Source organism: Pleurodeles waltl, chromosome 9 (genome assembly GCF_031143425.1).
Source record: "Pleurodeles waltl isolate 20211129_DDA chromosome 9, aPleWal1.hap1.20221129, whole genome shotgun sequence".
NCBI lineage: Eukaryota > Metazoa > Chordata > Amphibia > Caudata > Salamandridae > Pleurodeles > Pleurodeles waltl.
Genome location: NC_090448.1, coordinates 326,819,166 through 326,846,314, shown reverse-complemented (window position 1 = coordinate 326,846,314; position 27,149 = coordinate 326,819,166). Strand labels below are relative to the sequence as shown.

General features: G+C 43.8%; 1 protein-coding gene across 4 annotated transcripts in view; it reads left to right on the top strand.

Annotated features, from left to right (window-relative positions):
• Window positions 1–27,149, top strand: part of UBA7 (ubiquitin like modifier activating enzyme 7) — a 912,980-nt gene that overhangs the window by 39,943 nt on the left and 845,888 nt on the right. For all 4 annotated transcript variants that reach the window (XM_069206847.1, XM_069206846.1, XM_069206844.1 and 1 more), the window contains 7 exons: window positions 1,014–1,148; window positions 2,833–2,939; window positions 10,665–10,755; window positions 11,927–12,053; window positions 13,530–13,627; window positions 22,054–22,197; window positions 26,600–26,776. In XM_069206847.1, coding sequence (XP_069062948.1) covers window positions 1,014–1,148; window positions 2,833–2,939; window positions 10,665–10,755; window positions 11,927–12,053; window positions 13,530–13,627; window positions 22,054–22,197; window positions 26,600–26,776 — 879 coding nt within the window. The remainder of the gene's footprint in view (window positions 1–1,013; window positions 1,149–2,832; window positions 2,940–10,664; window positions 10,756–11,926; window positions 12,054–13,529; window positions 13,628–22,053; window positions 22,198–26,599; window positions 26,777–27,149) is intronic.

The window sequence follows — 27,149 nt, the reverse complement described above, 5'->3', positions numbered from 1 at the left end:
TTTAGTGAATCCCTAGGATATGGATCTTTAATAATGTTGGGAGTATATATGACCTATCTGACCAGAAGGTCATAATGTCCTTATTCTTTAAGCTAAGTTTCTGTGTCTCAGATTGTGTTAATTGTTGGTCAAAGTGGACTTCAAAATTACCTTGGATGATGCAAAGGTAGCCATTTCAAGTCTAATCGGAATTTTCGCTCAATGTTACAGCAAAAACATAACTGGAGTTACTGCATGCTGAATACGTATACTCCAGGTTTCAGAGGGTTCAAATGTGTGCTTTGGGTCGTAATTCTTGATCTTTTCTTTAAATCTGCATGAACTTTGACAGGAAATGTATGTGTTCAAATAAGATGCTGCATTTCTGATTTTTTGCACATTGATCAAGAGGTGCAAATTTGTTGAAGGTGATCCCGGCAGTATCTCCCATTCTAAGTCCCATGGGATGTCTTTTTATTCATTACTCCAAAAAATGCGGATCATACCAGCACTTAACTTGAAGGTAGATCCTTACTTAATATAGGTTTTGTGTGAAGTTTTTTTTTGTGGCTTGCAGGCCCAAAAGTGTTCATGAACACTTGCAGACGCTTTTGTGAAGTGGGCAACTTCCACGAAGGTCGACTGCAGTGGATTCTGGGGCACAAAGACTGGATGTGGGGCTGGGTTGAAGTCTACATCTTCTACAGAGAGGCTTGACTGGCCAGGTACAGAGGCACTTAGGATCAGAAGGCTGAGTTCATGGTATATCCACATCTTTTGAAGGCTGTACAAAGCGGATTTTGGGAGCATGATAACTAGGGATGTGAAGAGCATGATGCACAGGTCCAAATGCCTTGTGCAATGACTTTTGGGCAGAAGGACGAAACGTAAGCCATAGCAAAATCCCTGACCATGGCAAAATAGCTTGGTATGCACCCAATGGCCATGCCAACTGTACACAGCCAAGGTGATGTTTGCATCTTATTGTCTGCTGGTGGGCTTAACTCTGCTCTCTGTTCTTTGTTGCCTTGTAGTTCTACTTGACAAATGATGATATTGGGAAGAATCGAGCTGAGGCAACAGTGGAATCTCTGGTGGAACTCAACAGCTATGTTCCTGTCACAGCCTACACTGGGGAGCTGTCATACCACTTCCTGTCTCATTTTCAGGTAAGAAAAACATGTCTACTAGTGTAGGTAATTCCACTCTTGAATTGTGTGACCTTATGTTTGCGTGATGAGAAATTAAAGGGGAGATATAGATGCGAGGGGCATAAATATGATTCTTGTAGATTGTGCAAAATAAGAGTGAGATATATTTAGAGCAACAAGGAAGCAAATACATTATACTTATATGGCATTATACTTATATGACCATAAATGGAGAGGGGATTACGGAGCTGGTAGGAAAAGAAAGATCCAACTGTTTGTGAAATGGTGCAAGTGGTTAAGGAAATGTACAGGAAAGCCTGATGGTTTTGCAATAGAAACTAGAAAAGCCAGCCAAAGAAAGTTGTGATGTCTGCGTGACAAATAGAGGGAGAGGAAGGGCTGCACTGAAATATTAGTCTGAGAGAAAGAAGAGAGGGCAGTGTTTTGAAAAGAAAATTACGGTATCCGAAAAAGGCAAAGAGTAATCGAGACAGATGGTTTAAAAACTAGAAGCAGGACTCAATGCGATGAGGAAAAGAGAGATGGAGAACCACCTTACAAAAGAGAATGAAGTACAAAGTGTGTGGGCCTGATTAAATCCATGAAGACCGAGGAAGCAAGACTGAATGCCTATATTATGGAAGACTCTTCGGAGACAAAGACCTTATGTAAATCATTCAACTGAACGAAGAGGGGAAGAGACACAGAAGGATAATAGAAAGGCCACATGAAGGTTTTGGGAAAGGAGAGAGGAGGAGACCTAAAAAGAGTGTGAGAAAGACAAAGGGTGCGGGTGTGTTTGGTGAATGTGCTGGACCCAGCAGAAAAAAACAGAGGCGATGAAGCATGTTATAAAACATGAGTTGGGGGTAGAGAAATATGCAGACTGTGCTTATCAATGTGCTATTTATAAAGTTTTGTACTTCTTCACCGTTATCTTTGAAGCTGGGCCACTTATACCAGTACATTTTACATTGTCTGCTTAAAACCAAAGAGGTATTCATTTTGTGCCATTATCATGGATTTTAAGACCAAATGAACACTGATCGTTTTAGATGATGAATTATTCCAATGTTGCAGTTTGAACTGCAGCATTGTAGATCTCATTAAGGTTGAACATCGAGTGGAGTTGAGGATAAGAGGCTCTCTGGATTTCATGGAATTGGGTCATTTCAGACCACAGAGTGGACGAATAGTCTCACCACTTTTATGCTCTGATTGAACAGTTGATACGGAGAGAATGATTTGAAAAAGATTATGGAATGGTGCAATATCATCTGAGGCCCTCAACAACAGAAACGTGTAAAACGTTTTCTGCAGGAGACAATCACATATTTTGAAAGGGACAATTACTGTGGCTCTTCTGTATGAGTACATTGCATTACACACGAGGAAACCGTAGATCCTCCTTCTTCAAGAGCATACTGCATTGATCACAAAAGGATTTGAAACAGTCAATCTCCTACCCATTGCCATCAAATACTCTTTCTAACCAATCCTTGTCTTGGTGCAATGAAGTCCTCCTTGTAGTTTCGATAAAATTAAATTTTGCCTCTTTTTCTGGCTGAAAAACTCTTGTTACGACTCTACCATTGATGCTACCAGGCCTCATTTTATTGTATATCATGCAGTAGGTATAAGACTTGTTGACAATTTGAGTTTTCCCTCCTGAGCCCCTAAGTGATTGCTTTTTCTGTTTTAGGTTATTGTTTTGACAAACTCCACCCTGAAGGAACAGCTTCGTATTGGTGACTTTTGTCATGCACACAACATTAAGTTTATTGTTGCTGAAACGAAGGGACTTATTGGGTACGTAATATGTATGTTATCTTTGAAGCCCATTTATAATGTCCTGTAAGAATCACTACAAAATACTGATGCGTTGATGTATAAAACTGAGTGGGTAGAGATTTGGGTGGAGATAATCCCTACCCTGCAGGAAACAACAAGGGTTAATAACAATTCCCCTAAGAGAACATTGTGCCGGAATGGTGAGGTCCATAGCAGTCAAGCGATTCTCCATTTATTTGCTTAAAACGTCCCACAGAAATGTCCTACCTTTGAAACAAGACAGAGTGATGCAAATGGAACTACACTGTAACTTCATAAATTGCACTCTCTTAACTTCTACACGGACCACCAGGCATAGAGGATATCCAGTAATGGCACGTGGGGGGGTGGGGTATATGAGAGGCTTGAAAACCACTTGTGGGCTCCTACTCCTCAGATAGTGGTGTTTCTGGTAAGCGCTTAGAAGGTAGGTCAAAGGATGATATTGGGAAGAATTGAGCTGAGGCATCCGTGGAGTAATAGATCTTTCAGCCCCCAGATATGATAACCCATCTATAAGGACTGTTTAATACTTCCAAATTGAATTTGAATTTAACAAAAAAAAGACAGGTAGAATGCTTTCAGCCGCTGGTAATTACTTGGGCTCCATCGCAGGCTATTGTTTTTTTTTGCCCACCGTGCTACATCAGATTAGACCCAGCAATGTGCAAATCCCAGCTTTTGTCCTGCTTTAATAGAAACAGTCCAGTCCGATCTTTCAAGCTAGGACCGTTTTGAACTGGAACACAAAGTAACCCAAGACCGACTTTTCAGGTTAGATTGTTCCTGTTGGAGCTGATTTGCTTATGTCTAGATCTAATCTGAAGTGGCCTGGTGAGGAAAAACCTATGGACTGGATTGCAGACCAAGTTATTATCAGTGGGTGAGATTGTTTCAAGCATTCCATTCATAACCTTTTTGTATTTTCCATATTAAATATAGCAAAGACCAGAGGCCATGTGGAACCAAAAGACAAGCTCCTGAAATTCAAGTGGATAAAGCTAGAGAAGGGCTGCTTTTGGCTAACAAAGACAGATTTTGGTGGTGTCTGATGTCAATCAATGTAACATGAGTGTAGGCCCATTGAGCAGGTGGAGGCAATTTCAAAGACAGGTTACGAAACAGAAATATTTTTTTCACAGAAGCAAAAGATCCTATATAATAGTAAACATTACATAGTTTTAGGTTCTACACTGATCCAGTTGACCTCTGGGCTGATAGGAAGATAGTGACATGCTAAATCCAGTCCCCCGGAGGAGTATTCCACTGAACCTGTCGGCTCAAAGCTAATGATCTGGTGGCTGCAAGAGTGTTCTTCCTTCAGCCTATGCTCAGTTGTTTTTTTGGAGAAGGGAAGGATGTATGATGTATTTGTTCTCCTTACTTCCTGATGAACTTCATACAAATCACTGACTGACCACAAACGTTTGGACAGTTTCACAGAGTTGGTCACATTTATTTTCATATGCTCTCCTGAGAGCATCCCGTGTTGGAGATGCAATTGCAAGTCATTGCTAGACGTCACCTGATGGGCTGAGGCACAAAATGGAGTATATGGTATTCATGAATTTTGCTCAATCATGGCACACCCTTTTTTGGCATAAAGGGCTTAATGTCTACATTCACCATCTGGTCTTTTTATTTCACTTCTCTGTATTGCTGGTAGAGAGTTAATTCAACATATGACTTTTTATGTAATTTTTATGCTATAATAATAGGTATATTCTCGATCTCATGGTGCCTCCACAGTGTCCTAGTAGTGTGGAGTATATAAATAGTACCTCCAGACGGGATCTGAGAAAGTAAATTATTTAACTGTGGTTTCGTACATGACACCTGTTCTAGGACTTGAAATATGGCAATCCAGCAGGTATAGAGAAAAACAGGCACAATACACACCTGCTTGTGCAAATGATGTAACAAACCTATAAACAACATAAAAGAAAATAATACATTTCCTAAAAACAAGAAAGGGTAATGCCAAAAAAGGCTTAAAGAATGCAAACCTTTATCGGATGTCCATGATCTGTTCGGGGAAAAAATATGAGTTCAAGTTTGCCAGACCCTCCAGTGAGTGTACTCCCAGTCCCTGGTTTTGGATAGTACTGATGTTATCAAGAGTTGCGAGGTGCCCTTTCAGTAAAAGGGTATTTACAGTCAGCTAGATCAAAGACTTCCAATATCTGACTTTCAAGGAGATCTCTGATCGACAGCCATTTAGAAGGTGCTTGCCCCAGCACAAACCCATTGTTATTACCTTGATGAACACTTCATAGGTGAAGGGGGGAGGGGGGTGTTTAAGGCAGCTGGAAGGCGTATGTGTTCCCTCCACTGCTAAAAAAAAAAAAAATCCCTTATTGGACCCAGGTGAAGGGAGCCTCTTGTCATTGCCACACTCCACTCTGCTCCTGATGAAATCCTCCAAAGCGCTCTAGTGAAACGACCATCTGAAGTGCTTGACCTGTAGCAGTTGGATTTCCTTCGAGGAGAAAATGGTAACGGGCTAAAGTAAAGTGAACTGGGATCATTGTGAACAAGGGCGATGCAGCGAAAGGGATGATCTTGAATTGTTCACTGACATTGAGCGTGCAGATAATTCTGGCCCAATACAACGAATGAGAGATTTGGGCATTGTGGGTGTCATCCTTCCATGGTTTCTATCTATTTTGTAGAATGTACACAGTCTCTAAAACTATCACATCAGAGGTCTAATATCACTTTGGCCCCTCTTGGAGGTGCCACGTGGGCCATCCCAGGTACTGATGCTCTCCAATAGGTTTGTTCATGATCTGCCCAATATAAGGATAACTTATGGGTCGCTGTCCTACGCAAATGATACAGCTTATTAACAATTTAGATAATCAGTTACTTGGCTCCTTTTTCAATCTTCATAATTTCTTGAATAATAAATACCTATGTATAGTTAAATGTCAATAAGGCAGAGAGCCTACTGATTGGAAAAAAGTAGGAATGTCAGTATGTTCCTTTATCCTATTCGGATGGGAGTAGCAGTACCACTGCTACCCAAGTCTTAACCTTTGGGTGCCATCTTAGATCAAGATCTAAATTATAATGCTTCATTCTATGTCTTGTGCCTATCCTGGACACTGCAGTGTCTCCCAAAAAGTCCAATACGAAAGATGTAGCTTCCTGTATTTTGCCTAGGCTCAATTATTGTAGCAGCCTGTACTTGAGGCTTCCAGCTTAGGTCCATGAAGAGCAGCTGTGGTTGCAAAGCTTGGTTGATTATTCACCTGAAGAGGTATGATTACGATTCCCATGCTGACTTCCACCTGCACTGCACAGCCGTGGAGCAGAAGATTAACCACAAACATTTATACATGGTGCATAAACCTTTGAAGAATGGGTGGCCACTCCGGGCTTGGCTATATATATATATGTGTATATATATATATATTTATATATATATATATACATTAAAAAAAATTCTTTTTTTTTACTTGCTCCGTTTGGAAAATTTGCTGCTGCAAAAAGCACCTAAAGTAAATTGAGAGAAGGTTAGAAAGAGATCTTCAAGATGTTTTACACCCTGCATCTGGAACAAGTTGTCTTTCCAAAGTAGAAAGCTTAATCCTTGCGTTGCATTTGGGGAAAAGGCCTAAACATGTCTTTAAGGTCTCTTGTGCACTGCTACTTTGCTAACTATGTTTATGGCCATTTCTGATAATCTTTTATGCCTTATACAAAATAATCAATTGCAATTTCTCACGGACCCAGAGACCACCAACACAGTTGTATAATATGTCTTCAGCTGCATGAAACAGGCTGAAGGAAGTGTAAGGCCAACCACTGGAAGCAGCGATGGCTGTGCTGTAAAAGCAATTTTGTGGAAGTGAGTCAGAGGTCAGACAGGCAGTACTTCTTCTCCACTGGTATCCTCTCAGACTGGCCCAGAGTTTTGCCACAAAGCTCCCTATATTCCGCTTAGAAAGACTGTGCCAATACATGGTGTGGCAGTCAGGAAGAGGGCAAGGGTTGCATTCAATGACAGCTCTCTCCATAAAGTTTCCTACTGTGTCACAATGACATCCCCTATCACATGGGACAGCAAGATTAACCTGGAATACTGTTAGTCCACGCTCCCTATCCTTCCCCATATTTTACTTAAGTAATTGTACCCTACCTAAGCTCAGTGTAGCCCTGATTTGTGTGGGTCCATGATTAATAAACATCCCTGCCAGAAGCCGTATTGCTGGGCCATGCATTTCCACCAACATTCAGAGGTGAAGCAGAGCCATTTCCAGGGCCGGATGGGGAACACAAAGCAGCCCTGGCAAATCTTGTCTTACCAGTCCAGGACACATACCGAGCGAGCCTGACCAATGCAATGGGGCTTGTGGGGGGAGAACATTTGGGGGAAAAACTTCAAAAATGGTGCATTCTCCAACACATTAAATAAACAGTTGTATTAGTTTTTAAGCATTGTAAATGATGACCAAATGGATCACCAGAAGACACACACACACCCCCTCCACCACCCTTTCAAGGCAAAATTAACATATTCAAAAACTGGAAAAAAACATAGCTTTCTAACCTGTACCATGCAGTTTGGATGCAGCTCTTTGATGCCAGTTCATAGTTGACTGTGCTAGATTATGATTGTAACTTATGAACTGCAGAGTAATGAAAGAATCTCAGTGACAAAAGCAATATTCCACTGAATGATGCACATAAACAATGTCAGATTGGGAATGCGGGCAGTCATGCACTGGCCAATGAATCGGTTCCCATGAGTCATCTGTGGGCAGTTTTTAATGCCTTAGTCAGCCGGCCCACAGAGCCTTACTTTCTTCAAAGTCTGCTGCCAGGCGACTGTAATGCAACAGCTCTGTGATTTTCCTGACTCCTTCCCTACCTGCCCGTGGCCCTGAGGCTACGATAGGCTGAGGAGTGGGTGGATAAGAAAAGAGGCCTATCAGGGACCAGGTGTTGTCACCTTTGCACCAGTGTCTCTTAGGTCTTGGCAGTGGGGTGCGTCGGTTTCCATAGGCCTCCTTGTGAGGCAACCTTTTTCAAACAAAAAAAAATATGGAGAGGATGTGGTGTTGGGGTCCCACCTACCAACTTTGAAAGTTGTGAGCTAGGTTGGAGTTCCAGCGTTCTTTCAAAATCCTGTGATTCTGGTCAATCAATCTCCTGTGCCTAAAATAAAATTGAATTTAGTCTTATTATCTTGTGCAGCTGGTGCTCATGTGAACCCTGTGTTCACACTATCTGAAGCTACAATAAAAAAAAAAAAAAAACACTTGTTGGTTCATGTGTTCTGCAAAAGCCAGAGCATGATAATCAAAGAGGACTCTTAATATAAAATGTTGAATTCCTTCTTACCATGGCTTTTCTATTTTTGTTTAAATTACCTAAAAGTCATGGACAATGAAGGTAGCTTTAGAACACATTTTAAAGTGTTTTTGCCAGTTAGTGTCTAAAGTACATACTGATCAAATGGAAAAAAAATACTGGCTTTGGGTGAGTTTCTTCATTTCCACAATGTCCAGGACAATGGTCAGGACATAAAAATACCGCTTTCACTAGTAAAATAACCACTCAGGTGGCAGTCCACCAGAACAGATGTTGTGACTATTTTTTATCACCTCGCCTGCCTGACTAAAATGCAATTATTATACTTTTCACCAAATGTTATTGGCTATAAGGTTTACAATGCCTAATTACCAAGCATTTCTCTAACAATGAATCAAATGAGAAGAACCAAATGGTGTTTCATGAAAGGGCACGATCCAAGGACATGAGCCACTTTCTGGGAAGTGCCAGGGCCAAACCAGGATCCCAAGCTGACACTGCACATAAAATGCTGTTCTGTAATCTCCATCAGTAGTTCCCAGCCTGTGTTCCGGGGACGCCTGGGGGTCCGTGAAGCCTCCTCACGGGGTCTGTTACTACTTAGAAAATGAAATAATTTTAACAGATTAATAAAGTGTAAATAAATTGAATATTTTGAAACGTACTGTAAATGATGAGGAATTTGAAATTGAAGGCTAAAAATTAAATTAGTATCCTCAGAGTGATTTGTGGGAGCAGCGCAGGTGCATCAAACAGAATATAGTATGGATAATGTGTGACTTTGAATTAATTTAGAAAAACTCCGACCTTCCTATTAAAATTACATTTTTTATTTTATTTTTGTATTTATATTTGTTCGCAAATTAAATAAAATGTCTTCTCATTTGTGTGTGTGTGTGTTTGATGAATGCTTGTTTCTGTATTTTTGTGTGTATTGTTTTGCATTTCAGATCATCAACAGTGTTTAGGCTGGGGTTCTGGCTTCCAGGAATGACTCCATGGGGGGTCCCCGGATTCCAATAATGATTCAGTGGGGGTTCCCGGGTTCCAGTAGTCATAAAGTGGGGGTCCACAGAAGTCAAAAGGTTGGGAACCACTGTTCTACATAGTACACGTTCTTTGCAGCAGCCATATTACCCGTCTGTGCTACCTTAGATGAGTCAAAACTGTCACTAGACAAAACTCCGACCTCTCTCCAGCAGGTAGATTGATCCCCAGAGTTTTCTTGGCACTTTTATTATTGCCTGAAAACTGATGGATATACATGAACCAGCCCCCCAGTAACAAAAACGCACTCCCACCCTCCACTCACCCTTGCAAGACTCACGGGAAAACACCCGGTGCTCGGTGGTCAGTCCGGCCATGGCCATTTCCCAACAATTCCTCAGCAGGGAATGCCGCAGCTTTTCATAACATTATCTGGCTATCCCTACTGCTTCATGGCATGCCCGCGACCAATGGGTGCCCTGCGTCTTCCCCTTCACCATGGACACTGGCTGGGAGAACTGGGGGTCGGACGTTCAGGGTTAATGCCTACCTACCTTCAGGTGATGAGAATGCCCCAACAAGTGCATAACGGAGACATGAATCCACGTCCTGTTTCTAATGATTGAGTAATGCAGCCACCGGCTCAGATAGAGCGGGGACAGTGCCCTTTACGTGTATTCCCATCCTAAAAATTGTAGATCTTACAGAGACTAGAAATGTTAGGCACTCAGTCTGGGGCATTCGTCAGGACAATAAGGTCCCCGTGTCATCTAAGGCAACAAAATGTCACTGTACAAAACAGGAACATAAAACCGGAGTTATGACCATTGGCCTGATCCTCGGGCTGATGGCTAAACCTAGCCAGTGTATGTGCTGGTTAGGTATGGAGGGGAAGCATACGTGGTGGTCATTTTTTGCTACTTAGAAGTGAGATGTTTTAAAAGAAATTGGCCTTACCCCCTGTGAGGCGAAGAATAAGTGTGTCTAAAAACTATTCAAACGGCATTTGATCAATATTTACCTTGTTGCAAGGATTAGTGAGCTCTAGCTGCATGTGTGTTCAGGGAGAGGGGCCTGTTCTATATCAGGCGACTTACACAATATTTCAAATTAATATTGACACCTATTTCTATAAACGTCCCGGATTTCACTCCCATTCTTATGCAGCTAGATGTTGGTGTCTGCCGTGCTTGTTTCAGTGTTGTAGTATATTTGTGAAACGCAGTACTTTTATCTCACTCGTACTTAAGGTACGCCTGTGCCTCGAGGACTGTAGCTGGATGAACTCCTGCCACCTGGAATAATATCTGTTCATGGCATTACCCACCTCAGATGTGTGTGCTCGTGTCTCATTTCTAAATGCAGTTTACCATTACTGGAATGCTTTCCTTTCCGCAGGCAGCTGTTTTGTGACTTTGGCAAAGATTTTGTGGTGTATGATCCTAACGGAGCAGCTCCTCGGACATCGATGGTTGAGAATATTACCCAGGTAATGTTATTACCTCTTTTTAGAACGTAGGCCGCACAGGTGATAATTTCACATGCAGACCACCCCCTTGTCTTCCCATAGGCCTTTGTTTGTGCTCCTCAAAAAATGTTTTTTGGGAGGATCACAAATTATAACCACTCTTAAAAAAGCAGCTAGTTTTACTCACTGATTTATTATAGCCAAATAGACTTATTTCACATTGGGACCAGAGAACAATTGCAAAACTTTTTGGCAGAAGTTATGTTTTAATTCATTGTTGGGTATTCTGCTACAAATGGGTATTTCCAACTCTGCTCTCACTCAATGATGGTATGTTCTGGCCGTAAGGTGATCATCGGGAAATCTCTTGCTCGGCAGCAAAGACTTAAACAATTAAACGTATTTTCCCAATGCCATACTCCACTGCAAATTACATTCAAGACAACCAAATGATGTAATCCAACTGCATTCTGCAATCACTGCACGAGAGGTTTCTGCTCCTGAGAGGATGCCAATTTGGGCCACATTCCAATAAGAATTTGTAAGGCTAAGTTATTGTCACTGATGTTTCTGTAGGAAGAGAGATAATACATGCCAGTGGATGCAGGTTCCTCACCTTTCTTAGTCACATAATGGTTGTCATTCCAAAGAAGCAGATCACCTTTTTGTGTCTGGATCCAGTATGTGAAAAGACAGAGAAAAATAACTAGCTATGAACTCCTGCAGGCAACCGTAGAGGACAGAATGTGCTTCTTTTCATGCCCCCGTCTCCCCTTTCCCATATTTGACTATTTGCTGAGCAAGATATGCTCTAGTGCCTGGCCTTTGGCTGGACATCTCATTAGTCAGGAGCCAGCAGAGATAATGTGCAGCAGTGGAAAATGTATAACCCTTGTCACACAAACACACAGATGATTTATGTACAGGTTTTGTACATGGAGCTATTTAATACTTATTATGTGTAGGTATTATCCTGTATCCTAGTATCCAGCATGTATATTCTTTTAGTTAAATAGCCTTCATGTCATGTTTCACTGTTATGTAATTGTATTGACATAAACTCAATATCACTGTGGTCACAGTATAGGACAGACGGTGTTCCTATGGTTCTGTACTTAGCAGCAGACATAAGCATTAAACGTGCCATAGGTATAGCCTACAACAATACTGAAAACGATTTTCTCTGTTTCAGGACAATCCTGGCCTGGTGACATGTGTGGAGCGACACATGTTCCAAGATGGTGATTTTGTGAGGTTCTCTGAAATCCAAGGGATGAATGAACTTAATGACATCACACCCATTGAGGTCAGGGTTACAGGTATGTGCCGCTGTACATCATTGGCATCATTGTGCGCTGCATGCCAGATAGAGTGCTGACGTATTTTCTGCTTTCAGTGTTTAGTTTTTTGTGGTTGTTGGAGATGATTTTTCCATTCTTATCTGACTTTACTGTATATTTTATTTTCTCTTTACCAAAGTTTATCAGCGGCCTTCCATAAAGAACACTCGCAACCCATCCCCCATAACGTCACTATTCTTCTATGGCATTTTTGTGTGGTGTGGGGGTGGGGTATGTGAACTCTGTATTATTTGTTTACACTGGTTATGCTCATTTCCCCTAGAGTGGAGTTTTACCTAAGTTTATCAATAGAGTTGTCATAAAAAAATCTGCAATTTGAAAAAAGTAAGGCATTTCTGTGCACAAGGTCTGCTATGCTTACACAAATAAAATATTTATCCTTTTACCTTTAATCTAAAATAAACCCCTTCCATTTATAATGTGCATAGCTTATGTAGGATGTCTGGTTTTAACCTAGGGAAATAAAAAGGATGTCTTCATGATGTCTTTACTGTATACTTTTACTGTATAATTTGTGTTACTCACATTATTCGATTTTGTTTGAAATACACTTTGGACTGCATAAAGACATGCACACATCAGGGATTGTAAGAGCAGTGCCCAGGGTGATGAAAGGAATGCCACAGGGGGTCGATGATACCTATCCAACTCATGATTGACACCCATTCTCTGTAAGAGTCAGAGCCCGGTACCACTTGTTCCCTCCTGCCTGTTCTGAAAATTGAAGTCTGTCTTGTTTTCTACCTTGAAAATAGTTCTTGTTGGTAGGAAACAACAGCTGCACAAATAACAGTTGCATGTACATCCCTCCATCCCCTTCACCTCTTGCTTTGTATCATCTTGTTTATCCCCCTTTTGGCTTCATACGTAACCCACACCCCCCCCCCCACTCCATTATGAACTCCTTCTCTCTCTCTCTCTCGTTTGTCTTCCTCCTTGTGTCCTTCCTGATTTCCACTCACCTTGTACTACTCACTGTTTCATTTCACTCTAGTCCTATATTCCTCATCTTTCTCATTTTCCCTCTCTTCTATGAATTATCTCCTTTCCTTCTTTTTCTGTAATATTATCGGTACCTATTTCCTCAAATCTCTTGCACATACTTTCGTTCTTTCACCCTCTTTGCATCCCTGCGTTTGTACCCCTTTGCTTGTTAAATCTCTGCAAACCCATTCCTTGTGTGATGTTCTTCCTATCTCTAATTTTCTCCCTTCTCACTATTACCTGACGTTTCCCTTTTTCTCTCTTTTACTTCACCTTCCACCACCGTAGCCAATTCATCCATCTTCCATCACCTCTATCTCCATTCTTTCTTTCTAACTCCATAATACCTCTCTTCTTTTCTTTGTTTTACTCTCTCATTACCATCTGACAAATTTTTCATGCCTATAACATTTTTTCACTGTTGGCTGGTCTTCTCCTTCCTCTACCCAGGACGTTACTCTTTTGAGATTGTGGACACCTCCTCTTTCTCCAAGTATATCAAAGGTGGCCTTGTGACGGAAGTGAAAATGCCCAGTCGAATCTCATTTGTAAGTGTTGAATCTTTGAAAAACTTTGTGTGAACCCTAAGCAAATATAACTGCCTCCAAGCTGAATGGTTAAAGACTGTGTGTGCATCACTGTTGCTCCGATGATAGACCTTACATTATTGAGACATTCGTTCAATAGCTATCTGTATTTGATAATTCCTGCTTCTGAAATATAGTGTGGCATGCTAAAGAGATTTACAAAATAACAAGACTCATAGGCCTTCAAAGTAGAGCAGCCACTCTTTATTACAAGAGTGACCTTAGCAAGATAGAAGTGGGATCAAGTGTACTTGCCTTGCAGACGATAGACGTAGGAGGGCCACACATAGCTCCAGAGAGTGAACCACTAAGATCATTATCTAATGGACAATACCAGATCATTAAATCACACAGGAAACACATAGGTCTCTGAAAAAAGAGGGAGAAGGAAAGAAACTAGCTTGAATGAAATATCCTTATTTAAGGACGAATTCCCTGACCTACCAAGGGTGGCATACTTCTTCACAGGGAATCTCCTCGCACTGTAACAGTCATTCACAATGTGTGCTAATACCCCATCGCTGTGAGGGAGGAGCTGTTCCAGATGTTCTTGTGAAATCATCGAGATACCCTAAGGTGAGCTGGGGGTGATGAGGTACGCAGAGTGTGTAGTCAAAAGTGAAAAAGTGCAAGGTGGTTTTAAAAGGGGCTCCAGGGTATTCCCATGCCTTTATTTATGCATTCCTGGGTCAGAATTAAAAACAAAAACACTTCAGGACTTAATGAGTCCTGCCTAGTGTGTCAGTGATACAGGTCAACATGGTTCTGTCCAGTAACCCCCAAAAACGGTGTTGTGGTATCCATCAGGACCTCACAAATTGACTGTCATGGTTTGAGGAGACACCCTATGATGAAGCATGCCATCTTTGGTGGGTGAGGAAATTCATCCTTAAATAAAAGGTAGGTTCTTTGTTTCTTCCCTTCTTTCTTTCTGCTCTGTTTTCAGAGACCCAGGTGTTTCGTGTGTGATTTGATAGTTTGGCTTTGAGAACTAACACCTGCTTGGTCTCTAAACTTCCCTTGGCCCCTCGTGTTGTGCTTGGATAATACCAGATCATTACCATGAGGTAACAAGTTAGATCTCAACTGTTCAACCCAGGTGTCGCCTGCAAGTTCAGGCTTATTTGCATAGATACTGAAAACCTTTGCAGATCGCCTGTGTTTCTTGTCCTCGATGGGGGCGACAATGTCAGCATAGTCAGTGATCCAGGTGTTGAAGCTTCTGATGTTCTGATGCACGTTGTTGTGGTGGTGTGGGCTAGGGTATTGGTCCATTTGGTCTCTGAGGCCTTGAACCAGCTGCAACGGGCAGTAATGGGTTGTGCCGGAGGGCCATGGGTGTAGTGATGAAGTGGACGATTGAGTGATCGGTCCATGTGAGTTTGGTGATGTGGCTGTATTTGATGTGGTCGCTGGTGGTGAATATGGGTGCAAGCATGTGTCCTGCGAAGTGCATGGGGTTGTGTATGAGCTGGGTGAGCCCAATGTTTTTCAGGCTGTTGAGGGGATTGGTGGAGTTAGGGTTGGTTATGTCATCTAGGTGGATGTTGAGGTTCGCCCAGCAACATGTAGTTCTTCAAGACAATGATGAGGGGGACAATGAAATCATTGAAAAGGTTGCAGAAGGTGCTTTGAGGTCCCGGTGGACGGTGTGTGAACGTTTCCCAAATGGTGGATTTCTCACCCCTTTTGATAGTGAAGTTGATGTGTTCCATTGCTGGGATGGTGTTGTCTGTGGCTGGGGTGTATTTGATGGAGTCTCTATTGATGAAGGTGCTCCCTCCACCTAGCTTGTTGATGCAGTCATGGTGGGTGTATCCTGTGACTATGGCACTAGTGATGTCGGGGGCTGACGTGGGGTTGAGCCAGGTCTCGGTTTGGAAGACGATGTCAGGCATGAGAGTGTCTAAGGTTCCAGATGTCAGTGGCGTGTTTGCTGAGTGAGCAAGTGCTGGGGAGGGTGCATACAGGCTGGTTGCGGGCAGCTGGTGTTTTGCATCGGGTCGTCTGTTGCTGAGAGGAGTGGGTGGGTGCATGCGTGTTACGGCAGGTGAAGTGGCAGAGGGTGCAGACGGAAGGTCCTAGTGTGGAGTGTTGCGCTGCGCAGTGGCAGTGCTCATGGCGGCTTCCATGCTTGAGGGTGTGGAGAGCAGTAGGATTGTAGCTGTGGGTTGCTGTTTGATCAGGGTTCCTGGCACGGAGAGTGGCCCAGGCACGGATGGGCACAGACGGGCTTGCCTTTGGAGCGCCGGGGACACGCCCGCTGTGCGTGCCTGCCATTGAGCAGATCCTAGGAGGGGCACCAGGAGGCAGTGGGTGTGTAAGAAAGTACCCTCTTTTTGGCATGGTTAGCCCCACATTTTGCCTGCTGTCAGTATGCTTTGACTGTTTTCACTGGCATCCTGCTAACCAGGACCCCAGTGATTGTGCTCTCTCCCTCTAAATTTGGTTGCCTAGGACTTTGCACACCCCACAATTGGCATACTGATGCCCCCTTGTAAGTTCCTAGTACCATAGTGCTTAGGTACCCAGGGCATTGGGGCAGCAGGGGTTCCCCACGGCTGCAATATGTAACGTGCCACCCATGGGAGGCTGTGCTAAATGTGTCTGCAGGCCTGCCATTACAGCCTGCGTGAAAAGGTGCATGCACCCTTTCACAAAAGGTCACTGCACCAGGTCACTAAATCCCCCCTGTAGTAGCCCTTCCTACCTGTTTTGCTTCACTGCTGACTGAGCTGAAATACACACACACTGAAAAGAATCTCTGGAATACACCTCTTAGTCTAAAGAATACATTTATTAAATCACTCTGCAAAGCTCGTAAAGGAAGATCAGTACGACCGAAAGTTCACTTTTAAAATGTGTGCAACAATTAAATGAAAACATGTTCAAGGAACCTTCAATCTATAAACAGCAAATGTATAAGCAAAGACACAGAAATATATATACATACACAATGCAAAGCAGATAATAGGAAGTAAAAATTCATCACCATGGGGCACAGTTTCTTCACCGTTCTCCCGTCAGCACTAAGTCGCTGATCCCAGATCGACTGAAGAGAAAGAGAGAGATCTACCCTCACGGGAAGGATGACCGACATTGGCGTCCCGACCCTGCCAGAGGTCAAGTTGTTATTCAAAAATGCTGGCTACTTCAGGTCAGATTTGTAAAGAAAACATTGGAACTGGCCAGGTTCCCAAGGTGCTCTTTCAAAACAAAACTGTTCCCTGCCGTACCATAAACGTCATTCTAGTACATTCTTTTCAGCCTAAGCCCTTAGTGACAAAGAACACACAGAGTAAAAACATGAGCAAAAAGCACATTGCCATAACATGGAGACAGAAAAATACTTGCAGCTTCTGAACTTCGAACATCTGCACCTCTAACATGGCAGTGGCTAACGCTAAAATAAAGTCAATAGGCAAAATGAAGCTGGCGGTCACCAATGTGACGGTGTGCTGCTAGGTTAAGTGTAACATGGAGTCAATGGTCAAAACACAAATATTATTACACTATCCCAGACAGCAGAGTGCAGGTCCCTGTGTGTGAGTGCTCCCCTGCATGAGCAGAGATGTCCCTACTAACTCCAGCTCCATTGCACTGGACTTCGTAAGTGCGGGGAAGCCATTTTACCCGTGTACTGGACACAGGTCACTACTTGTGCCCAGCTGCCTAATGGTAACTCTGAACCTGGTATCACACATGTCAAAATCATACCCAATACTGTTGCCAGTATTGGTTATATTGTTTCATGCACTCTGGGGGCTCCTTAGGGGACCCCCAGCATTGCCCCTACCAATCTTCTGGAGTTTTCTGGGCAGCCTGCACTGCTGCCACCCCTCAGACAGGGTTCTGATTGACCAGCTCAGGCATAGGGAGGCAGAACAAAGGATTCCCTGAGGGAGAGGGAGGTAACACCCCTTCCCTTGGAAATAGGTGTTACAAGGCTTGGGAGGGGTAGCCTCCCAAAGCCACTGGTTTGCTTTGAAGGGCACATTTGGTGCCCTCCTTACATAAACCAGTTTGCACCAGTCCAGTGACCGTCGGTCCCTGCTGTGGTGCGAAACTGGACAAAAGAAAGGGGAGTAACCACTACCCTGTCCATCACCACCCCAGGGGTGGTGCTCAGAGCTCCTTCAGGTGGCCACTTGATTCTGCCATCTTGAATCTAAGATGGGCAGAGGCCTCTGGGAGCATCTGAGTGGCCAGGTCAGGCAGGTGATGTCACAGCCCCCTCATGATAGGTGGTCACCTTGCAGGTGACCAAGCCCCCTTTTAGAGCAATTTAGGGTCTCCCTCTTGGGTGGGTCCTCAGATTCGACGTGCAAGATTCCAGCAGGACTCCTCTGCATTGTTTACTTTATGTTCTAGCCACTGGAACCGCAACTGGACTCTTCAGGAACCAACAATCTGCAACTTCAGTGACAACTCTGCTTTGCAACATTGTTTCTCTGGCTCCTTCCGGCAACTGCAACATTTCCCTGGCTGTGCATCCGCTGAGGTTGAAGAGACTCCAACCTGCACCAAGAAGTAAGAAGGAATCTCCCTTGGAGTGAAGGAGTCCCTCCCCTGATTCTGCAGGCACCAACTGCAACGACAACCAGCTGTGTGGATCTGCTCACTGACTGAACTGCGTGGATCCTGCAGCACAGGTGGTGCTCTAGAGTGGTCCCCGTGTTCCTCTCCACCAGCTGTCCAACTTGGTAGACAGCCCTTGTCTCTCCTAAAAGGACAGTACCCCTGTGCACCGTGACTCTTGTGGCTACCAAGGCTTGTTTCCTCCTGCTCCAAGGGATCTTCAGGCTTTACGTAGGCCCAGCCTCCAGCACTTCTTCCTGCTAAGCACTGTCTCCTCTCTGCTGCTCTAGCGACATGGGCCTCCTCTTCAGGTGTGCTGAGTGGGCCTCACTGCGACTTGCTGTGCCTGCAGCTAGTGGGTTGACTCTCCTGACTGCGGAGGGTCACCCTGGAATCCCCTCATTGAGTCAAGTCCTCTGGGCCTTGCTGGTCCTCTTCAGCCCTGCAACTCGTCCTTTTCTTCTTTTGCATTTTCCAAGGCTTGTTGGTGGATCTTCAGCACCACTGGCCCACTGCTACCGGACAGTCGACATGGGACACCACGTGAATTGCTTCAGGAACTCCTCTTCATCCTCAGCGCTGCACACCTGGTCTTCTTCTTCCCCCGTCGACCTAGCCCTGCATCCACAGAAGGGTGGGTAGTGGCTCCTGCCATGACAGACCACTCCTTCACGAACTGGACTTGGGTCCCTTCCTTTGCAGGTCCTCTCCTGACAGAATCCACATTTGGGTCCTTCCAGTCTGGTCTGGGTCTCGCACAATCCTTTTCATAAGTCCTCCTGTTGGTTTTGGGGAATACCAGTTATTTTCCTCTGCTCTCCTGGCCTCTGGGGGTCACTCTGGTACTCACCTCTTGGGGTTCCTAGTTCCTCCAGCTCCCCTCTAACAATTCCACATCCTTGGATGGGGGACTGTATCTTGCATTCCACTTATTTAGTATAAATAAGGTCCCCTAGGGCCTACACTGTTTTCTATTACTTTTGCCAGTGCTTGTTGTTTTATGCTCCCTACTGGTTGCTGTTGTGTATATAATTAGTGTGTGTACTTACCTCCAATTGGGGGGACTGCCTAATAGTATTCTAGTGTTTGTGTTATCAAAATAAAGTACCTTTATTTTTGTAACACTGTTTCTTTCATGTGTGGTAGTGATGTGTGACTATAGTGGTATTGCATAAGATTTGCATGTCTCGTAGATAAGTCTTGTCTGCTCATCCACAGTTACATCTAGAGAGCCCTGGCTTCCTAGACACTGCCTACACTTCACTAATAGGGGGATACCTTGACCTAGTATAAGGTGAGAACACCATAGGTGCTCACCACACACCAGGTCAGCTTCCTACAGGATTGAGCTGGGAGAAAGGCAGGAAGCAATGCGAGAGGCGGTAGAAAGGAGGTGGAAAAGGGCATTAACGGGGCGGTGGCAAAAACAGACTAAAAGGGCCCAAAGAAGGCAGAAAAAAAGCAAAAAGAGATAGAAAAGTATGAAGGAATAAGGTGAGAACTAAGCAATAGGGAAACAACTGATTGGAGAGTAAGACGAATGGGCAAAAAAGAGTGTGAGCAGCATCAGAAAGAGTGGGAAAGAGAGCAGCAACAAAAAGGACAGTAAAGAGTGCAGGAAGAAGCCCAAGAAGAGAGCGGTCCAGAAGCAGGAAGAGAAAGAAGAATGCAGCAGGGGAGAGAGAGTCTGGAAAAACATGGATCAGGGAGTTGGCAGAGGGCCAACAGAGGTAGGTAGAGAGCTGGGCCTAGGCATCTGCTCAGTGTGGCCACAATTATGTAAGTCCTGGGAGGATGAGAGGGGCAATTGGAAGTGGTGGGTGGGTCTGGCAAAAAGGAGAGGAGGAGGGAGTGGGAGGCAGGAGCAGGCCTCAAAATAAATATTTTGACTTAAAAGTAAAGCTGGATATAGTTTATAATTGTTTGAGGTTGATGAGTTTTATGTTAAAGTTGGTGCAATTCAAGATAGCGTCTGATTTATGGCAATGCTCCATGCATTTGGTAAAGGCTTTGGCTAAACGAGTTGACATTAGCAGTTAGGGAGGTTGCGGTTGCCATAGAGATTCAGATCTCTGGTATTGGTTTCTTTGTTCTCAGAGCAATTACCTTGAAGGTCGCTCTGTAATTAACATATAAAGTCATCGACAGCAGTTCGACTGTAGGTATGAAGATAGTTTGTGTAATCACGGAGGGAAGGCCAGGAGATGTTGAAGAGAAGGTCGCTGATTAGAATATTCATTCAATTCAGGCCAATATTTATGTCCCTTTGGGGGGCCTCAGGAAATGCCGAATGATTTGGAAGTAGGAAGTTGATAAGGATAGGTAATCGGTGGAAAGTAAGTCTTGGACTTGGGATGTCGTTTTGGTACCTAAATTAGTTAAATGACTAAATCTAGGATGTCAAACATGCAGTGGCCAGTTCTGAGGGATTCCAAAAAGAGACCTAACTCACTTGCCACCAGACCACAATGATTTGGGAAACCCTGCTTCAAGAACTAATTCAGCCTTTACCAATACAAATATTTGTTAAATTCCAAGATGTTGAAATGTTAAAATACCAAGATTTGGTTAACTGACAGATCTCTAGTGAAGAGGGAGTTGGGTAAGGGCTGATAGGTCAATGTTCAGGAGTATCATGGGCAGGTTTTGTTACCATAGGTGATATTCAGTTAGAATTCAAATGACTGCAGATGTGGTGCCTTCATTTAAAGCAGGGGGGAAAGACAAATCAGTTATGATGCTGGATGTCCTGTAGAGCACAGCATATTCGTGACATCTCATTGTAGAAACTAATGAAGACGTGTGTGGAGGACCATACAAGTAGGTATGAAGTATGTCTTGGCTAAGAAACTAAATTGAAGGATTGTTTTAGGGTGAAACATGACATAGGTGTGAAGAATGCCAGCATGTACATTAAGTAGCCCGCAGTACAGCCTTTCGCTCAAGTTGTCTTTTTCGGTCTCACTTCCTTACACCTAGATTTGTCTGTTGCACAAGACCTATTGTCTCCAGTTCATTAAAGTATATACATGTAGTGGAATTTGGGACAGTCTTGCTTTTCATTGGTTAACTTTCTTGTCAGTCTCATTTGCTTGCTTTTTTGTTCAATGGCTTTCCTTCGTCTTTTTGTGTTTGTCACCTCCCCTGGCGCATACTTTCTTTACCATCCTTTTCACTCGATAAGTTGTACGCTTCCACTGCTCCACGCAGCAAGCTGCTTTCTTTTTCCCCTTCAGCACAACCTGTGTTGCTTTCCCCCTCAGTCCCCTCTCCTATTGCTCCCCCATTAGTTTAATATTTTCTGTTGCCTTCACCACCCCACTCCCTCTCCTCTAAGCCCTCTAAGCCCTCCTCCATCCTCTGCTCTCTGGACTCTTGCACCTCCCTATCATGTTTTTTCAAGAAACAAATTTGAAGGGTTTGGAAGCTACAATTTACTACTGACTCACTTCTTTCTCCTTCATCCACTTTCCTGCATATTTTTTCATTTCACCATTTCAAAATTGGCATCTGCTGTCTTGGAATGATACCACTCTAAACCAAAAAACTGCAGCTGCTTCCTGATGCAAGAGCATGCTTTGCCGGTACTGTTTTTTTCCTTCATGGTTGGTGGGGTTAGGGCGAGGGATTTGATAGCCTTTGGGTAGTGACAACAGGTGCCATGGCTCTTCTTCTGTACATGCCTTTCCCACTATCAAATACAAAATATTTTTCCTCAGCACAGCGTACTGGTAACCCAACATGCAGTTTAGAAGTGTCTATCCATACTAACAAACAAGTGAGTAATTATTCCTCATTTTATTTGCCAGGAACCCCTGAGAACTTCATTGAACAAACCAGAGATTCAAACAGATTATTTTAAAATAAAGCATTATGTAACCCTTCATCTAGCCTTTCAAGCACTCCACAAATTTGTAGAACAGGCTGGACATTTGCCACGTCCAAGGTCACAGGTAAGAAAGAACCTTTCTCCTTTTGTGTGTGAGATATTTTCCTTGTCACAATTAAAGACAATTTCTATATCTGTTTGATGAGTGTGCGCAAACACAACCCACTCAGATTTTCAAGATGTAATAAATGTGATAATCCACCCACCCGTGGGTGCCTGATTTACTGGGTTCTCAGATTTGATGCCAGGGATACCTTAGTGGAGTGGCAGCTCAGTCTTCCTCATCACGGTTCAACCAGTTTTCAGCAACACAAATACCGATGATTATTCATTGAGTTTTTAACTATCTCTGTTAATGAGGATTTTCTAGGAAGTACTTGTTCCATTAGATCAATATGGAATTCACCATTGCTAACTGTTTCTGCCCCTATTTATAGAGCCGGTTCTCAAGCTCAATTTCTTATGTGAGGGGATGGTGTGGAAGGAAACAGGTTAGTTTGTGGCTTGAGATGTGACAGTAGATGTTTCTTCTGTTTAAGGTATCTTATAATTCCTGGACTATCTCTTGAATTTTTAAAGCACTACAGACAGTGGTTGAATAGGGCACTTTCTAGTTACATGCTAATTGTTAGAAATGGGGTTTCTGTTTGGCTAGGATACGCACCTAAACCAGACAGAACCCACCACTTTAGTCAGGTCAAGTAAGTTACAGACCAAAGATAACGTGTGCTCACCCCCTGGTAGCTTGGCCACAGCAGTCAGGCTTATCCCTAGAGGTAATGTGTAAAGTATTTGCGCAACACATACACCAGTGACACAAGAAATATACCACAAAAGAGACTCCACACCGGATTATTTATAAAAATATGTTTCTTATATTGTAGATCTCTATCTTAGACCAAAGAATGACATAAATCATAAATATGATCATATGATGCCAACTCTGAAGTAGTACTCAGGATCCTGTCAGAGCAAGTACCTACACAATATACATTCTTAACATCAGGGCATGGAATGCAGGAGTTTGGTTAGAAAAACTGAGAAATCAATCTCCCAATATCACCAGAAATACATAAATCACTGCATATATCTTGCAAGCTATAGCTGCTATACTCATAGAAAACACATGTACACAATTTGCAGGTTGTAGCTTTTATATCAATGGAAACCTCATATATACTTTTGCAAGCGCTAGTTTAAAATCCTGCTCCAGAATCCAGTTTTCAGCCTCTTGTAGTAAGTAGAAACCCACCCATGTATTTTTGCTGGGTATTGTGCTTGGTATTCCACCCAAGATAAACCCCTCTCTACTAATGGGGAATACAGTGGCGCTGGTAAATTATAGTATCTACTAAGTGCCCTAGGTCAGTCAGTGCGGGTTGTATCTTGTACCATCCTACATGGCAGGGGTAGGTGCAATGGATGCTGGAGAGCCACACAGCTGGATATCTAAAAGGCCCACCTAGCAGGGCAGTATCTTGGCAGAAGGGGAGACTATGCGGCTTCCTGGCTGGTACAGAGCTGCGCGTGAAGGAGCACAGGATGGCTTTAATGGGAAGGCGGCGGTGCAACTTTATTTTGCCTCTACCTTCCTCTTTGACAGATTCAGCGGACTGCGCTAGACTTCCATCGCTTGTCAAGGCAGTCCTTGCGGTCCAGTAGAGGTCTCCACAACAGGATCCTTTTGTTGGTGCTCTTGTCCCTTTGGGCTGCAGCTGCAGGATGGGGTTGGGGGCCTCTGGCCCAACCAGACAGGACTAATGTGGTCTCAGTAACCCATGTTGTCGTGGCAATGCCTACACAGAGTCTGGGGCTTGGCACACATGACCTGCACTTCGCAAACTTGCACAGGTAACCACTGATTCTTCCTGAACCCTCGGTCACAGCAAGGAGCGCCTGCTTCTGCCTCATAAATCAAGAATTAAGGGTAGCACTCACCATGCACTAGCGGAGAATAAAGAGCTCACTGTGTGTTAGACACAAAGACAGAGAGCTGATGCCAGCGCTTGCCACATGCTAGGGAGCAGCTTCCTCTGGGTGGGGGGGCTTGACCGCACAATCAAGGAGGAGGGGGGCAACCACCAGACCCTGAGGATCACAGGGGCACCAAGGAGGCAGCAGGCCAGCACTGGAGATTACTTGTCAGAAGAGTGGTAGACATCCTAGTAACGCAGCATGTAACAGGTCAGCAAAATTAAGCAACAAGTATCCCCAGTGGCGGTTCCTCCTTCAGCACCACAGTGCCGTGGCAGATGGAGTCAGGGAGCAGCTGGCAGCAGGGCAACAAACAGAAAAGCAATCCAGTGAGTCCTTTAGGTCACCCAGCAAGTAGCAGGGCAACAGCAGAGGAGCAGTCCAGATGATTCCTTTGTGCAGCGCAGCAGTCCTTCTGACAGATATTCAGCCCCAGTTCCAAAAGTGCTCTGAAAACATGGGGTCAGAGACCTTGTACTTACGCCAAAAAATGTTTGATGTAAGGGGTGACTTTAAAGAACCCTTTCTAGTGTCACACAACCCCTTTGAAGCAAGCCCCGTCTCCAGACATCAGTAGGGGGTAAATCAACCCTTCCCTTTGTGTGAGGGTAGGACACTGCCTATTGACATGTAAGGTTTGCATGACCTCTCCTTCTCCCAGCCCAGGAAGACTAATAGGATGCAGATGCCTCTCCTGTCATACCCAGCCCTTCCTGTCTTGTGGCTGTCTGGAAATTGTGCACAAATTGTAACTGTCACTCAGCCCTAGATGTGGATTTGGAGTCAGGCTACACAGCACATAGTTATAAGCACAGAGAAATGCCTACTTTCTAAAAATAGAATTTCTAAAATAGTAATGTAAAATTCAACTACAGCAGTAAGCAGGATTTTTCACTACCATTCCAAATATACCATACATGCTCATGCTACTGCTTTTAGATCAGAAATTACCACTTAAGAATATATAAGGGAATTCCCAGTGCTAACCTGTGAGAGGAGCAGTCCTCACAGAGCTGAAACCCCTCACTGCATACTTTGTCGGTGCCCTCCTTCTCTGCCCAACCTATGTACTAGTTTGTCTTCATAATGGTCTCCTATCTCACTGAGCACCAAGTGTCACTGTTGTAGTGTATTGTTGCTATGCGCTCTGGGACCCTTGTGGTTCTTGGCGGACTCTAAACAGGAACCACGTGATCTGAGGGGGAGATGTCAGTGTGGTTCTGGGAAATATGACATAATAGGAAATGTGTGAATGTATTTTAGAGAATAAAGGCATGTTCAGCCGCAGCTCCTGTGTGTGGCATAATCTATTTGCATGTTCCAGGGCTAGGGAAAACGCTACAACTGGTTACAAGTAGGGGATTAGGACCCCATAGAAAACAAGTCTGCTCCCCCTGAGAGTTTGCAACGGTACAGCAAACTGTAAGCATGCCGCCTGTTCCCAGAATCCATGCAAGGAAGTCTGCAACCGGCACACATTGAGTCAAAGACCCGTGCCAGCCCATACACGGCTGTGGAAGCAATCAAAGACCATGCAGAGGGACTGTATTTAAAGCACATGCCGATGAGGTTGTCGTCAGAGACACTGAACCCCGAACATAGAGTAATTATTCAGCTGAAGCAAGAAAACAACCGTAATGCCAACAAGGTACGAGAAAAGAAAGTACACTTACATTCTTGGCCGATTGAAGCATGCTGATGCACAGGCACTAGCAAGCAACTGTGTTTGCAGAAATTGTTGGAGCCACCCTGCACTGCTGCCTCAGTTGAACAACATGTGCCCACGCAGTGGCGGCAAAAGAGAGCACAAAATACAATGCAGCAATGTTCCTGAAGCCACCACTGCCATTAGACACATCCAAGAAACAGAATATTGGTGCCATGTGGACCGGTTCTGGTCGGACTTTAAACAGGAACCACGTGATACAAGGGGAGATGTTGGTGTGGTTCTGGGAAGTATGATGTAATACGTTGTGTGTGAATCGATGTTGGAGAATAAAGACATGTTTAACCGCAACTCCTGTGTGTGACACAATCTATTTCCATGCTCCAGGGCTAGGGGAAATGCTACATCTGTCCTCCTTGTTGTCAGCTCTGCTTCACTGCCCCTCTTCCATATTTAATCTTCCACCCGATCCTCTCGAGTGTTTCCTTGGCACCAGAAGTGCACATTAATGAATCTGATCTCAATATCTGCCTTATACACCATTTATTGGCTGCGGTTTTGTTAGGTGACATTAATTGCCAAATGCATATCTAGATAACAAATATAGGACGTCTAGCGTAGCTAATGGATTTTTCTCTTCAGGCATTCTCAAATGAGATCTGATTTCCTCCATTTTCATTTGATTCCATACTAATTTAATGATTTGGGTAGTTTTTCTTAGTGGTCATTGTCCCTCATGAGAGCGTCATCTCGTCATGTAGATGACTAAGAAATGATATCTGTAAGTCTACTTAGTACTTCATAGTATTAATTGTGGTCTTCACAGGTAGATGCAGAGAGTCTTCTGGTGCTGACCCGAAAGATTAATGATGAGGCCCCTGAAGAGGTCCATCAGAACCCATTGAATGAGAAGCTGGTGCGGACATTCGCCTATGTGTGTGCTGGAGACCTCGGCCCCATCAACGCTTTTATTGGTGGAGTGGCAGCACAGGAAGTGATGAAGGTAAGGATTAATATTTCCAATACATGTGTTACCTACTTTCTAGAAATATTTTGTTAGGTGCTATTTCATACCATTAGAGCCCTGTGCTGCATTTCCTGCAGCTCCTTTTAGTGGTTTTCTCTTATCTGCTGTCCTCCTCCTAGTCCTCACCATCTACTCTTTTAGTCAGTTGGGAGGACCCTTCTAAAACCCTTCTCAACTCCTTGGTCTCTGCTTACTTACCACCCTTTCTTCTGCTCCACCCATGCCCCTGTCAAGTCTCCTTCCCTGTTTGCACTTACAGCTTCCTATTGTTTACTTCAGCTCTGCCAGTCTTCTGTTCAATTTAACCTGTCAAATTTCTGTTCCTCAGTCAAACCTTCTCCTATCAGTC